Source organism: Chaetura pelagica, unplaced genomic scaffold (genome assembly GCF_000747805.2).
Source record: "Chaetura pelagica isolate M959 unplaced genomic scaffold, ChaPel_1.0 scaffold1048, whole genome shotgun sequence".
Taxonomy (NCBI): Eukaryota; Metazoa; Chordata; class Aves; order Apodiformes; family Apodidae; genus Chaetura; species Chaetura pelagica.
Window position 1 is genome coordinate 302,557 of NW_009954300.1, and position 16,982 is coordinate 319,538.

Genomic DNA, 16,982 nt, shown 5'->3' on the forward strand with positions numbered 1-16,982 from the left:
CTCACCACCTGGGTGAGACTTCTGGTTGCAGACTTCTACAATCACACCACAAGGATTTCTCAGAGGGACTCACAAATTATTGATATTCTCCCCAGGGTAATTACTGCCACTCCATGTGTATCTTTCATCTGTCAGATATTGTAAATTGAGAGACAGTCTGCCAAACAACGAATGCTTGTTTTCTCAAATTGCTTTAAAGATGCTCAACCTTTCACTGTTCTTCTCAGACACCAGATAAAAGCAGCATTCAGTCATTCAACAGCTGAGTTTTGCTGCATATATTCTCCCAAGGCTAAGAGAATGGAGATCCCTTGAGGACACATGAAGGTGATCTCTCACAACACAGTCTTGGCTGGCAGGTACTTCAGCACATCATAAATACCTGGAATAAATCCAGCTATTTTGGGGGGAGTTGTATAAATACTAATCTGATTGAGAATTTCCATGCAAATGCTGATAGGCAAAAGGCCACGGGATGATGTTAAACACAGGCTGTCTTCCTCATGCTTTCTGCACTCACTTTCTTTTATATTTTTTTTCTGTAAACTTTCTTTTAGTCACATTTTCATGGCACATTATTATGTATATAAAAACCTGCGAACTGAGAGGTTGTTTAATTTCATAAATGCATACAGGCTACCCTAAAGTCCATGTAAGTTACTGTATTCCTTCTGAAAGCCTTGGAAACAGCAAAGGGCTATGTTACTGCAACTCGTAATTAGTCTGAGATTGCATTTTTCAGGTGTCAGCTCAGTTAAGAAGCTGTGAGCTGTGGGCTGCTTGGTGATGAGGCTGTCATACCATGGCTTCAACCTCTGCATTCACAGAGGAAGCAAAGCGTTTTCAAGGGTGCATATGAGCAATATCCTTTAATTAAAGAACACTTAACACCAGTGTAGGTGAAGCCCTATCTCCATCATCCCAAACAAAACCTATTTTTCTTTAAGAGAATGAGTGTCCAACCTGACACAGAGACTTCTCTGCTTACTGCCCCATGAGTACAAGTACCATGGACAGACTGTTTGTACTCCTGTTATAAGGCATGTGTTACAAAAGATCTGGCTCAGATTTTGCTTGTTGCCTGATTTCCCCACTACAGAGTTATCTGTAGCTCAGAGTAGGTTTCAGCCGATGTCACATCTCTCAGCGTTAAGGAAAGCAAATGTTCAGCTAAATGGGTGTCTCTGGGTATGGCCGCTGTGTGCATTTACTACATGTTCTGGAGTGAACTGCTGGGCCCAAACGGCTGCTGTCACACTGCTAAATCTCACTGGCAGTCAGTGGGAGACTGGGGAGTTTTATTTTGGTCTGGAACACTATTCAGACCAGGCATGTCTCCACTGCACCATGGCTCAAAAGCCCTTCCACGAGCGTTGCACCAAAATGGCCTGGATGCCTCTAATGCACACCACAAACCTGGCTGCTCTGCTACCCAGTTCTACAGGCACACTCTTGGTGACCTGGTGCTCCCACTGCAGACTGGCAGTAAGGCCAGAGACCAGTTCTGACGCCGGGTGCCTGACAGGGGAGGGTTACCAGTCCCTCTTTATCTCCAGGCCCTGGGCAGAAGGACCAGTGACGGCAGCAGCAGCAGCCAGGGTCCCTCTACCCAAGAACCTTGCAGAGAGAACATGGACCAACCCCTGCAGTTTTCTGAAGACACACGATACAACAGCACTGCTCTTATCTGCTCCCTGCAGTGCCCTCAACACTGAGGTCACCATTTTCAGCAGTTGAGGGAGAAGCCTCAGAGAGACTTGTTTATTTGTTGCCTGTGTCGTAAGAGGATTCTTTCACCACTGCCAGCTCAGCAGCAGCCTGTGCTTCAGATCACAGAGGGAGAAGTTGAGCAAGCACAGGCAAAGGAAGGGAAGAGTCAGTTTATGCACAGTGTATGAAGGACACCATGGTAAATGCTCTTCTCTGTTGGGACTTTATCACTAATTTTAATTTGTGAGTGAACTGAGCACCTCTTGCATATTCAGGTAGCCCTCTAGGAAAGTGGATGATGCCTTTGAGCACACAGACAAAGCCCTTCCCACACTTGCTGTTCCCCTGCTGCCTGCTATGATGTGACCCACCCAAACTGTGAAGTGGTCTTGTCCAGGATGTTTCTGAACACTTTAACTAACCATCATTGGCAGTCAAACGAGGATTTGGGTTTTACGAAGACGGGCTGTTATTTGAGGATTGAAGATTGCTGGGGAGTGACAGGATACACCCAGTGAAGTTGGGCAAGAGCATCTTTGTCAAAAGTCATCCTGGTTAGAAGGGCTTTAAACCAGAAAGACTGGGAAATAGAGGTTATGACCCACAGATAGGTGAGGAAACAGAGGTTGGTAGTGGAAAGCAAATTACGCAGGTGGGTGGGAACGAGGGAGATGTCAGGAGTGGTAAGATAGGGCAAAAGGACACTCATCTCAAACGTAGGTCCACAGCCTGAAGAACAAGCAGGAAGACCTACAGCACTACATGCAGAACTACAACATCACTACAACTGACATGTGGTAGGACAGTTTGCATGACAGCAGCAATGTGAGGGATGGGTGGAAGCTCTTCAGGAATGACAGGAGGGAAGAGGACAAGTTGTCCTCTATGTGAAGAGGCGGCTTGAATGTATGCAGCTCTCCCATGGGATAGGTGACATACTGGCTGAGAGCTTGTGGATCAGGATCAGAAGACAGGCCAATAAAGATTATATTGTGGTGGGACTTTGCAACAGATCATCTGATCAAGGTGAGAAAGTGGATGAAGTCTTCTAACATGGAAGCCTCTGGATCACAGGCTTCTGGGGGGGTACAGCCTCTCTGACATCTGCTGGAAGGGCCACATAATCAGATGCAAGAAATACAGGAGAATTTTGGAGGATGCCAGGAATAAATTCTTTACACAGGAACTGAATATATAAAACAAGGGTGACATACAGCTGGATCAGATATTCACAAGAAAAGAAGAATTAGTTCTGGATGTGATTATCAGTGACATCCTTGGTTGTAGGGACCAGGAAATAGCAGGGTTTAAGGTCCTGAGGAGAGTAAGGAAGCTAAGTAAGACAGTGCAGACCCTGGACTTTGAAAGAGAAAATTTGGGCTTTTTCAGGCAACTGACAGGTAGAATTCCATGGGAAACAGCTCTGAAGTGCAAAGTAGCTCAGGAAAGCTGCCAAGGCCTTAAACACAAGTGCAATATGCAGGATGTCAAGTAGACATACCAGGAGACTGGATAGTGTAAATAGGGAAGTCATGACTGAGCTTCAGTGCAATCAAAGAGCAGACAAGAGGTGGAACCAGGGATAGGCAACAAATGAGGAATCCAGAAAGATTCCAGGGCAGCCACCTAGGAATGAGCATAAGAAAGTCAAGTTCAAGTAGAGTTGAAGCTTGCAGAAGATGCAAAGGGTGATAGGAAGAGCTTCTACCACTATGTTAGTAGTAGAAGGTTGAACAAAATAAACATGGGATCACTGCTGAGTGGGGTAGGCTACTTAGTGACAGTCTCCCAGAGAAATCTGAGGTACATAGTGCCTTTTTTGCCTGAGCCTTCACTTACAAGGTCTCTTGGACACCTGCCTTGAAAAGTAGAGTTCAATGAGGAGAACTATCAGCATGCAAGTTAGGGACAACCTGGTAGAATTTAATCCATCCAAGCCCATGGAACCAGACAGGCTGCATCAAATAGCATGGAGAGAACTGGCCAATATTGTAGTGAGGCCACTTGAATTTTTTAAAGGCTGGGTGAAGTCCCCAGTGGCAGGGTACTAAAGGTAAAGGGGGCCAAGATTGTTGGTTAACATTCCAGGACCACTTCTTCCAAGCTCAAGATCAGAGCATCCCAATGGGTAGAAAATTAAGAAAGGGAGCCAGGAGACCCACATGGTTTAAGAGGGAACTGCTGGGCAAACTGAAGTGGAAGAAGAGTCTACAGATCATGGAAGGAGGGGCTGGCCACTTGGGAGGAATATAGGGCTGTTGTCAGAGGATGTAGGGAGGCAACTAGGAAACCTAATGCCTCCTGGGTATTAAACCTTGCAAGAGAGGCCAAGGACAACAGAAAAGGCTTCTTCAAATACACTGCAGACAAAACTAACACTAGAGGCAGTATAGGTCCATTGCTGAACGAGGTGGGTGCCCTGGTGGCAGAGGATACAAAGAAGTGGGGTTACCAAATGCCTTCTTTGTCTCTGGAAATACTACTGCAGACTGTCCTCAGGAGCTCCAGACCCCTGAGGCCCCAGAGGAAGTCAGGATGAGGGAGGAGGTTGCCTTGGTTGATGAGGACTGAGGACTGGGTTCAGTATAAATTAGGCAATCTGAACATCCATAAATCCATGGGTCCTGATGGGATGCACCCATGGGTGCTGAGGGAGCTGGCAGAAGTCATTGCTAGGCCACTCTCCATCATCTTTGGTAAGTCATGGGGGACAGGAGAGGTGCCTGAAGACTGCAGGAAAGCAAATGTCACTCCAGTCTTCAAAAAGAGTAGAAAGGAGGACCTGGGTAACTATAGATCAGTCGGTCTCACCTCCATCCCTGGAAAGGTGGTGGAACAACTTGTCCTTGGCACTGTCTCTAGGCATATCAAGGATATGGTCATTAGGGCCAGTCAACATGGTTTCACCAAGGGGAAGTCATGTTTGACCAACCTGATAGCTGTTTATGGGGACACAACCAGGAGGAGACATGATGGTAGAGCAGTGGATGTGGTCTATCTTGATTTCCGTAAAGCATTTGACATCGTCCCCCACAACATCCTTGCAGCTAAACTGAGTAAGGTGGTCTGGATGATGGGGTACCAAGCTGCTTCATGGAGGGCTTCTGTGAGCTGCAGTACAGGTCATGCAGGAACACAAAGTGGAGTGATCAGAGAATGAGGGACACACGATGATTAAGGCAGCACAAAAAAATGCTGACACTTCCAGATGACTACATGGAACTGAAAATTGAAGGAATAAACAAAATTAAATGCTGTAAACTGTTTGGACCCAGAGCCTGGGACAAAATCTTTGCCCAAAATAACACAGTGGACATCTGAAAAATGGCTACAATTCTGAATGCCTTAATTTCCCAAATTATTAAATGAAAAAGGCAAGTTACCTACTTGATACGTTTTATAGGCTTAATTCCTTTGATGTTCAAAGGGCTTTAAGGTCTTAGGAGGGTAGACTGACATAGAAATACAAACCATATGCTTTTTTATTACCATCTTATTGATCAAAATTCCTTACATATTTGGAAATTCTCCCTGAATCAGTGACTTTTCAAAACCACATAGCAGTGTTTGACTATGTGTGAAAAAGAACCTGAAGATCTTTGTTCCAATTAAGCGGAAGAGATTGGAAATATATTAAGAATGCGGAATTAATGATCTTATTTTAAAAATAATTTGTAAAATAATAAACCCATATCTTCTCATCTCAAAACTCTTTGTGCTTCTTATCTGGCTACAGCAGGAAACAAAAAAAATGTAAAATCTTTGTTCTTAGAGAAATAACCTATTAAAATAAATTTCTGTGAGCTGTATAAAAAGGCACGTACCAAGAAATGTATGTATTCAGCCTTCCATTAAAGAAAGATATGTTTTCAAGGTCTAACTGCATTGATGGGATTAGCAAAACTTTCCAACAATTTGTACATGACAATACATCAAAAGGGGTGTGGACACTTTTCATTTCATTCTATAATGCAAGACCTTTTGATAATGGCATAAATGATCAGTGACTGATACTTGTAAAGTAAAAATGCTGTCCATTTTAATAAGAGAATTTAGCTTTTATCTTTTCCACTGGCAAGTACATAGAAGATAAGAATCCACTTCTGCTCCTGGTGGTGCTTTTAATACTGAGAAATGCAGCCTTTGAGAGCTTAATCGGATTAAATGTGACAGCCTTGATATTGATATGATATACAGTCACACTGTGACATACAGCAGTTTTATGCATTATCTGAAAATCTGTTTTTATCCAATATGTTAAAATAAATATGCTAACTCTACAGATCTTTCTTGACCCTGGAAGGATTTAATTGTTATAATTTAACAAGACTGGACATGAATCAGAAAAACAGAAAGACATTTTGAAGTGTGCTAATGAAGTCTTTTGCCTTTGTTGAATCAGAGTTCACATCTAATAGTCCATCTCATTTAAACCAGAAGAAGGGAAAATTTCAGCTTAAATTTGCCTAATTCTGTAATCATTACACCTGTTTTACCTAGCAGTAACTACTACTGTTATAGATACGTTTATGCCTGGTTTATATCAATGTAACAGAGAATGAAACAAGACCCATGCATTTTGAATCTTTTTAAACTTCCCTATTGACACAGCTAAATTATGTGTAATCAGCATGTATGAAACAAGTAAGGGTTTATGCTCCAGCAGCACCCTTAAAAACTGGAGCATCAGGACTTGTAGGTTTGCCACTAAGTGCCAGGTAGAGCTGCACAGACCTGGGCTGTCCAAGATCAAAGCACTTCAATCTCACTGCTTCTGTGAAGTGCTAGGAATTGCTCAGAAAATGTTAAGTGAAGTCCAGGTTTTCCTTAGGCGCTTATAACCAAGAGCATTGAGTCTCTTCAGGAATTCACTGTGATTTTCTAGATAACTCAACTGAAAACCAGAAATTTCATGGATGATCAAATACAACATAGTCTTTTATTCAGGAATAAATCACAGGAGTATTTGCAGAATTATTTGTAAGAGTATTGGAAGGTTTTGGCTCTCTGTGACAAATGTACAGACTTTCAAATCTTTCTCAAATGTATACAGAAATATCTATATGGATCTTTCTCAAAACACGTACAGAATTACCTATACAGAGAAAGATTTCACTGTGTGTTGCTTACACAGACTTGTCCCAGCATCTTGAACTCCCCTTCTGAAGCAGAACTGTTCTGAATTACTTTCATCTTAGACCAGCAATCAAAGGAAATTACGACTACATCAATTGCTCAAAGGTTACATTGTTTGCAGTGTCCTTCAAAGGGGCACCACAGCCACATGTCACATTCCCTAGTCTGATGGCTCTTCCAGTCAGCTCACTTGAAGAAAAGTGTAATCAAAAAAAAAGTCAGCTGTCTTCATGGGGGTTACTGTTTGTGCACAGTAGAAAAGGAAGACTTACGTACCACACTGTAGCCACCTTCTTCAACCTTATGCTTGAATAGATGCTAAACAGGATAACCAGCAGCCAGAACACTAGTGTACAATAGCATAACTCAACACATAAATCAGATTATCTGTTCCTGATCTAGTGGAACTTCTGAGAACCTCCCCATAGCCACCACTCAAAGGGAGGGTGGGGAAGATCACTCTGTCACTGTTAGTATAAATAAGGATAACTGACCATTTCTTCTATATATGTATTCTCACTGTTGTATTCTGAATAATTTCTTTTCAATCTTTAATTTCACCCCCATTTTTTTCCATTGTTCCATGCTAGTTAGTTGGCCCTCACTGTCCTCTGAGTATTTCCCTTTAGGGGAAAAAATTTTGACTCCTTAGTATTTCAGTATCAAATAGAATATTGTTTCTTGAGCTACACACTCAGACATCCCACTGTGAAATTTCCAGTGTTGCATTTCCATTCTCTCTGTAAAAGAGACCTTTGGGATTAATAAATATTGCACAACATCTATCAGTTAATTTTTATTTAAATCTTAAAAGTCTTCTAAATGAAAATATTTTAATTAGAATCAAGTTATTATTAAATGGTAGATCTTTGTGACAATATAAGTTAGGTGACTGGATAACACATAAATGGTAATAAATATAAAGTGACATAGAAATAAATCCTCTTAAGAGGAATATGAATTAATTTCCACTACTCTGATCAGTTTGTAAAAGAGAGACAACATTATTGTGTAAACCACAGAAGGAGGTATCTGCAGAAAAAAATTCATCAGATAACTTCTTCCTCCCAAAGAACTACTGCCAGAAGCAGCAAAACAGGTGCTTTATACAGAAAAACAAATTAGAAAATTAAAACATATGGAAAGGACTGGTTCAATATAGTAAAACTAACACAGGTTATGGAAAGGTTCACATTTTATGTGACACCAAGGATTGTCACAAGCCAACTATTCACCTCACTGAGTTCATTGGACCACGATTTTCCCAAAGCATTTGTGGTATGATTATTACTTGCTACTCATTCAGCTAAATGCCAGACTTAGGGGTTTTTTCTAAATATTATCTCATGTCCTCATTTAACAAGTAATATTGCCAGAGAGTTAATTATTGTTTCATCCTAAGCAATAACTGCAGTACTGTTTTGACACATAAATCCTACCTCTAAAGATTAGCAATCTAAAATCTCACTCCTGTTTCCACTCACTTTGAGATCTCAGGATTAAATTTACAGAGAGAGAAACATAAAGGACACCTTGTTAATAATTCCAGAGGAAGGATGAGCTGTATGAACAACTGTGTATTTCCAGGATGTGTTTTAATTACTCGGTTTGTTTCTTGAGAGCACTAGGGAAGAAATGAGACTGTAGGCAGGAACTGAATTCAGGGTGCTTGGCAAGCCAAGAGGAGAAGGGAAGCTGGCAAGGAAACACTGTGTGCAGGGGGCTGTGCTGTAATTCAACTCACTGCAACTTATCAGATTGACAAACTCCCTAAATGTCACCAAAGTGAAAGGGAAAAGCCAGACAAGACACTACAGGTATCTGTTGTGTAGGTGTAATGCAAATCAAATAGCTCAAACTGGGATCCCACATTGGTTCCTGATGCAGCACCAGGTGTTACTTTGCATGCCTGCCACCCCTCTTCCCACTAGGCTCAGGCAGCTTTTCCTTCATTTCTCAGCACCTCTTGTAGCACCTCATAATTTGTGATAATGTGGGTTTTTTAAATTTATGCATCAGTCTGATCTATATTGAAATTCCTGCAGAAATTTGATCTCCATCTCCTCTTCTGCCACAGTAGGGTCTGATCTCCAGTTTTCATTTCACATTTAGTTACAAAGCACTACATTAAAATTAGGACAAAGGTAAGTAAAGTAGAATAGAAAAAAAATAAAAATAAAACAACAACATAAATCCAACTATATTGTTCATAGAAAACCCTGTATCATGCAGTAGGTGCCTTTCTGTTTAGCCCAAAGACCTTCTTGGTGCCTCTCAGTTTGCTTCTGTGCTTGCCCACAGCCTCACTGCTTTGGTGTCTTCCTCTCTTCAGCCCATCAGCATCCACAGACAGCATCTCTCTGCTGACATCCAGCAGTCATTTCTAGGCCATGCTACATGCACACTAATGGGATTAAGCTTTTTGCAAAATCCAGCTGCAGTCTTTCCCCTGTGTGGAGAGAGTGAGCAGAAAACTGCCCAAGCATTGAAGAGCAGCACAGCAGGGAGGGGCTGTGTGGAGACTCCCCGCCTCTGCCCTCCAGCACAGCTCCCTGACCAGCTGGCCACCAGTGAGCCTGGGCTGCCTGCCATCCTACTCAGGGTTGTCTGCTGTGGAGAAAATTTAAGATGGATTGGGTCAGAAGATTTGGAGATGGAAAGTGTCTATGCACAGTGTAAATCCTGTGTGAGACGACTCATTTTTTTTAAAAAAAGAACACGTTTTTTTTCTAGAGGTCATTCCTGTTCCATATAAAAAGGAAAGATCTCCAGCCCCATAAACTAGTACATACACACTCACTAGTTCATGGTTTCTGCAATTATTTACCAAACATGCTGACTTTAATCCTGCTCAAGACAATGCACTGCTGACATCCTAAATTTGAATATCTGGGGAAGAACAACCCCATGTGCCAGTACAGGTTGGGGGCTGAACTGCTGGAGAGCAGTGTAGGTGAAAGGGACCTGGGGGTCCTGGTGGACAGGAGGATGACCATGAGCCAGCAATGTGCCCTTGTGGCCAAGAAGGCCAATGGCATCCTGGGGTGCATTAGAGAGGGTGTGGTTAGTAGGTCAAGAGAGGTTCTCCTCCCCCTCAATTCCGCAGTGGTGAGGCTGCATCTGGAATATTGTGTCCAGTTCTGGGCCCCTCAGTTCAAGAAGGACAGGGAACTGCTTGAAAGAGTCCAGCGCAGAGACACAGAGATGATTCAGGGAGTGGAACATCTCCCTGATGAGGAAAGGCTGAGGGAGCTGGGTCTCTTGAGCTTGGAGGAGACTGAGGGGTGACCTCATCAGTGTTTATAAATATGTAAAGGGTGAGTGTCAGGACGATGGAGCCAGGCTTTTTTTCAGTGATGTCCAGTGATAGGATAAGGGGCAATGGGTGCAAACTGGAACATAGGAGGTTCCACGTAAGCATCAGAAAAAACTTCTTTACTGTGAGGGTGACAGAGCCCTGGAACAGGCTGTCCAGAGAGGTTGTGGAGTCTCCTTCTCTGGAGACATTCAAAACCCACCTGGACGGGTTCCTGTGTGATGTACTCTAGGTGACCCTGCTCTGGCAGGGGGGCTGGACTGGATGATCTTTTGAGGTCCCTTCCAACCCTTAAGATTCTGTGATTCTGTGATCTGTACACAGGGTTTTCTCACCCACAGCTAGGATGACTTAGCAAAACAGCTCTGCATCCTCATGCAGCATCACAGCTCCAGCCACGGTTACAAATAACCTTGCTGATTTACTGAGACGGTCTAAATTTGTCACCTAGTCAAAATATAATCTGTGATGAACTGTTATGAAAATGGACAATGCTTAGGGCTCTGTCCTAATCCTTTTATAATCTGAATATTCTCACTTTTTGGGCACAGCAGGAACAAGGTCTTTGTCTGATAAACCTCCCAGTTCCCTTTTAGAAAGGGTGCAAGGGAAAAAAATCACACATTTCTTTAAAACTTGTAGTGTGATAAATTATGTAGCCTTGTGATTTCTATTTATTTATTTATTTATTTTGCCAGAAAACTGTCTGTTCAGTTCAGTTTGCCCTTCATACCATTCTTTCAGAAGGCATAAATAAATTATTCCCTTTTTCCCCCCCTCTCTTTAAAGAAACAGCGTACAAGATCCTGAGCATACTGAAGTGAGTGGCAGCTCAGAATGCTCACTGAAGCAGCAATGCATGTTACAGGATCAAGCCTGAGTAGAAAGCATTTGACTGTATTAACACACCCCCTAAGAAAAGACAGTCCAAGGCTGAAGTTCACATTGGGAGCCTGGAGGATGTCATAAGCTGTGAATCTGCAGCTCCTCTAACAGATGGGTCATAGCAAAGTGCTGGGTGTCTGGCCCCTACTGCTTTTTACAAACGTGTGATTTATCTTGTTTTGCTTCAGATACTCACCTACAAAAACAGCATGAGTGTTACAGAAAATGGCCAATCACCAAATATGTATAATCTTTCACGTTGTCTACCCAGTGAAACAGAAAATCTGGGCAGTGTTTTTAGGAGGTTTCAGGTTTTTTCTTTTCTTCCTGGGTAGGTAGATACCAAATTAAGATAAATAGAACCTTCAGCTTGATAGAACGAGACCATGGAGATCTGGATCATTAGAAAGTCATCTTCTCTCTTCCCAAACTGAAGAACTGTCTCTCAGCCCTCAGGAAAAGCTTGTTGAACAGTGTGGTTCAAGTTTGCGTGTTCTGCTCACTCAGTGGTGTAGTGGGTGTTGACTAGCTAGACACACAACTGTTCATCTCTCTCCAATCTGAATACATACTGTGTATTGTGAAATACCCAACAGAAATCTAACAATTTAGCTTCAGGCCTCTTAGCTCCTCTACCACACAGAGCTCAATCTTGCCTGCAGATACTGTCATTGCTGTTGTTACTGTGTTAGTGCAAAAGCTCTGGTCTGAATCAGCCCTCACCACACCAGGTGATAAACAAACACAGAACTAGAAATAGTCTCAGTTACAGAGGACTCACCATTTATTGTTTTACTCTGGAATAGTAAGAACTGATTAAATTACAAATGTAATTCTAGACAAAAGGCAGTAAAATTTCCACACTATGTCATAACATTGCAAATTCTCCATCAGCCAAACACTGCTGAAGAAACTATCTAGAAGTGCTTCTGAATCCTGAAATATATTTATTGGAAATATTTCACTTTTCTTCCTGTAAAAGTCAGATACATTCATTATGATGAACTTGGCTGTATTCGCCCAAGTGGAGCCTAAGAGCACTGTAATGAAGTGAAGGAAATTTGGTTTGAGAGGCAAAGAAAGTACTTTGTGCTTACTTAAATAGAAGAAAAAGAAACCCAACTGTTTGGGTATTTGGGAACCCTGATATGTGGGTAAATGTGATCCAGTCTAATAATCAAGTCAGCTCCCTTCTTGCACTGCATCCCACACTCCACAGCCATCACTGTAGAGGGTTATTTCAGCTGCTTGTTAACTGTGACATGGACACACTCTGCATAGCTCAGAGGGTATTAATACAAAGTATATTGGCTCAGGTGAAGTGCTGCACAAACAAGGTTAAACAGCTCTTGGTGTCAGTTCAGAACTGGAAATAGTTTAGCCATTTTTATATTATCTAGAACATGAAGAATAAGCTCTACTGACCCAGGCCAGCACCATTCACTGCATATCTGGACCACAGTGGAACCAGGAAAACTCAAAAGTGAAGCACTGGCACCTTTGACTTCATGAAGCCACACTCACCAGCCAGCTCATAAGGAATCTTAAGCACTGAAAAAAAATGCAGAGCAGATCCACCTGAGTGACTCCTTGTGCAGGAAGCCTCAGGACTCAGACAAAGCTGGAAAACTGTGCTGGATCCACAATGCCTAGGCAGAACAGTCAGGCATCTCTGCAAGACAGAAAACTTCAGGGTGTCCTGTGGCATTCATCCATCTGTCTGACAGCATTTTCAAGCTACCTCAGCTTCACATTACTCTGAAGGAACTGAACTCTTGTTACTCTTTCAAGAACAGGCAAACCCCTCAGTACTGGTTATGCAATGATTGCTAAGAAAGAAAAAAGCCACAATCATAACCTGAAATTAACCTCTTCCAAAAATCAAGGCAGGAAGTCTCATAACATGGCTGAAAAGCTAGTAATCCTACTCTCAGCAAAAGCACAAGCACTGACTTCCAAAGATGAGACCTCATGGTGACATACAGTTCATAAGGTATAAAGAAAAAAGGATTTGCTGTGACTCAGAAGCTCAAAACCTGACAAACATTTGATGGTGAGCTGTGCTGAGCTGTGACTCTTCTGACCCAGGTCCCACAGTCATACCAACACCTCTCAGTAGCTGGAGCTCAGACAAGAGACTATGCTATGGACTGAACACGAGCTTCAGCAGGCAGACCTTCAAGCAGTATTTCAACAGAATATTAGGGGTTTATATATATATATTATATATACGTATGCACAAAAGATCTAAATATCACATTATGTATAAACTAGTGTGACTGCTCACCAGAAGAACCTGTCACCTCCTGCAAACAGCATCATGCACTGGATTTAACCTTGGCCTATATACTGCATAAATAAAGCAATTCTTCTTATTTTTCATACGTATAGTCAGTTATTTATACAGGCTGCAAACCACATAATTTTTAAGTGCATTTTGAGTTATCATTTAATCAGACTTCTACACAAGCCTTTGGATAAACCACAGGGGAGAAATCCTAGGCTTGCTTCATTCACTGAAAATGATTTAAAATGATGTGTCAGGATTTTTTTATTAATTTCTATGCAAAATCATCTACTTCTCCCTAATTCCTTGTGATTGGGATATTATTTAACAAGACAATTTGTGGATACTGTTCAACAATGCTAATTAAATGCTCAAGCCCACTAAAATCTACTTAGATGATCTTAACCATCACATACTGATTAATTCTGGAGTCCCAGCCAGGTGTCCAAGGTGAAAGAATGCTACAAGAACACAAAGGAAACACTGACATACTGCAGAATGGGATAGGATGGGAAGCTTTAGGAAGGATAAAAGGAGATTTAGGAGACTTAGCCTTGAAAAAAAGTCTACAGGCTCCACTCTGTTTTCCTCATAGCTCCACAGCAAAGAACTGTGTGCACCAAGATGGAGAGTGACAAGACATCTGAGGAACTCCAGCAACACCAACCTGTCTGTCAGGCACTGAGGGACTTGTTGCCAAACTTCATAAGCTTGAACGTCACCGTAAGGACTGGTTGCACCAAACCCAAACCACAAAGGAGAAGAGCTAAAATTCTGTTCTTTCATCAGCATACTTGAAGAGAAAAATAACAGTGTTAAGAAATAATGTTTGACATTTAATCTGCTAATATGCCTTGGAATTATCTCCAAGATAAAGGGAGCACGGGGGATTTGTTTGAGCTCAAAATTATGGGCCCAAAGAACCAGAAATTCTGTAGGGCGGGGGAAATTCACCCTCTGAATAGCCATGGCATGCACAGAAATGTCAGTCACATAAATCTTCTCTGTAGCTGCCATGGGACTCTTGTGGCGAGATTAAATCAATTTCAAGTTTTGCAACAGTGAGGGAAGAATGGATGCAATGTAATACCCATCTCAGTTTGGCTGTCCTTCTGTATCTCTTAGGACACCAGCCTGAGAACACATTTGCAGGGCAGCTTTCCTCCCAGTACAGTAGCAGACTACATTACAGACTTCATATACACAAAAGGCTGAGCAGACACTTCTGCTATGCAGAATATCATTTATCAGCAGAAATCCCTGGGGAACAAAACATGGCCCTCAATGAATATGAAATTATTAAACCTACCATTAGAGCTTTGTTTATTAAAAATATATAAAATTTGTACCTCTGAAAATTTCTCACATGCCAAAGGAAAATGTTAGAAGATAATTATTGAAGAATCCTGACTCTATCAGTAGGCTAAATTGTGTTGGAAACCCTTCAGCTGAACGTGCATTTAAACTAAAGAACATTATTTCTTGGTGTGGTTCGATCTGAAGAGAGAAATGACACCCCAGATACATTTCAAACCCTGGTTGCAATAAGCCCAATGAACAGTCCAAAACAGGTTTCACAGATAACAGATGATAATACAGCACAGAAATTGAATGTCTGAGGTTCCTAGGATTATTTCTCTGCCACTGTAACTATACTTCCACCATCTACTGCTCCAAGAGTTGTATTTAATTTTTTCCAAACTCTAAATATCCTCTCTTCACCAGCAAACTGTGATAGAATGTAGTTCTATTTAGCATAATATCACATGCTATTAATACTCTGAAGTGGCCTACCTTTACAATATTTCATTACAGATACAGCTTTAGATATGTTCATGTAAGCTAAACCAAACCATTACTCAAGTTCAGGCACATTGTAAGATACAAGAAAGAGCCTGAAGGAGAAGGAAGAAGATGCTGACAAATAAAATTTTTGTTTGAGCAAATCACCATTAATTATTCTATTGAAGGCCTGAAGATGTATCAGCAGAATTCTGCAGAGGGAAATGTCATTTAAAAAAACAACCAAACAAACTAGAAAAAACCCTGTTGTACTTCTCTGACTTGTCTAATTTCTTGCAACAGTTAACATAAAAGACTGATCTGACCAAAGTACTTTTTTTTTTTTTTCTTTTTATTCATCTGCTCAGTGTTAAAATAGACTTGACAAACAAAAATAAAGATTTGTCCTTCGCAGCAGAAAAATTCCCCATTAAAACCAGACAGATAAAGGATGTGGTAAGGGGGAAAACTCTGATGTAAACAACATCATAGAAGGAAGTTTTGGCCAAAACAAGGGAGAGATTTATAAATACAGATAATTTCACACTATCCCATAACCACGTTGTTGCGCTGATAGGACACTCCACAAAAGGAAACCTCAGAAGGGAACAAGGATGAGTCAAGTCCAGACAACTTCAGAAAAATAATTTTATATTTAAGGACAATGCAGAAAAAGGTAGAATAGCTTTCTAGACTACCATGTAAATAGCACTTTAAGACAAATTTTGCCAATGGAAGAGAGCAAGACAACGTTGGCTGTGCAGCAGGAAACTAGACAGAGAAGCACGAAGGGGAAGAACTTTTTTCTTTTATGTTTTCTTTTTCTGTGAGGGGGAAATAACAGTAAGAAGAAAACTTCATGTCCAGTACAAGAAAATTTAAGACAACAATATGAGCTACTTGCAAGCTCATGGTGGATAATAACAGCAATTACCATTGCTACTTCCAGGTGCTATTCCAAAACAGCACACAGACAAGCTGGCAGAGGGAAGTGCCCAGGAAACTCCTGATACATTTGTTTTCTAAACGTTTCCAACTGTTTCACTTCTTCCTGCTCCACGGGAACCCTTTCCCTCCTGAGAAAACTAATGAAAGAAGTTGCATGTAGCGTGATTATTGCTGGTAGCTGCCAGCCTGCCTTTTCTAAATAGTAAGTAAATGCTTAAATAGCAAGTGGACGCTACTGAACAGCAGGGCAGGAGCTTCTCTCCCACGCAGCAGCACAAGGGAGGGCACAGGCGGGTGCTCCCGGTGCAGCTCTGGATCAGCCGGAACCACAGAACCGGGTCCAGAGCACCTGGTGCCCATTCCTGATCTCGTGCTTTACGATTTTTCTTGGACATTCATTTCTCTACGGAAACCTGACTGGCGGAAACGATCCTTCCTGAAACATTTTAATAAAAACAGCTCTTAGTTTTACGATTCCAGGTTTGGATTTGTGGATCATCAAGTGTCGCCCTAAGTAAGGCTGATTAAGCGGCTTTTTTAACGCACTGACCAGTAGCAGGGTCAGTATTTAATAACACTTTTCCCTTACATCCCGTTAGCAGAAAGCAGGACCAGCTTCCCATGGGGAACGAGCCGGGACCGTGCCAGAAACCGGGATCGCTGCCGGCTTTCCTGCTGCCACAGAGCCACCCAAACAGCCGAGCGTGCCCTAAACCACCAGCTATTACGCGGATTAGATCGATTACAAGTAAAACGAGTGTAAAAAAGGCGCGTGGATGGCACGTGCGCTTTTCCTCACGCGTCACTTCAGACCGGACGCCTCCTTTGGACGGGGCTGGGAACGGGGGCTCTCGCTGCCGCCGGAGCCGCTTCCCGGCCCTTCCCGGCCCTTCCCGGCGCTTCCCGGCCCCGTCGCCC

The 16,982-nt window shown here is 42.1% G+C and overlaps 1 protein-coding gene across 1 annotated transcript in view; it reads left to right on the top strand.

Moving 5' to 3' along the window:
* The first annotated feature begins 4,585 nt into the window (after window positions 1-4,585).
* NAMPT (nicotinamide phosphoribosyltransferase) overlaps window positions 4,586-16,982 on the top strand; it is a 43,752-nt gene continuing 31,355 nt past the window's right edge. The window contains exon 1 of the mRNA XM_010003850.1: window positions 4,586-4,816. Coding sequence (XP_010002152.1) covers window positions 4,586-4,816 — 231 coding nt within the window. The remainder of the gene's footprint in view (window positions 4,817-16,982) is intronic.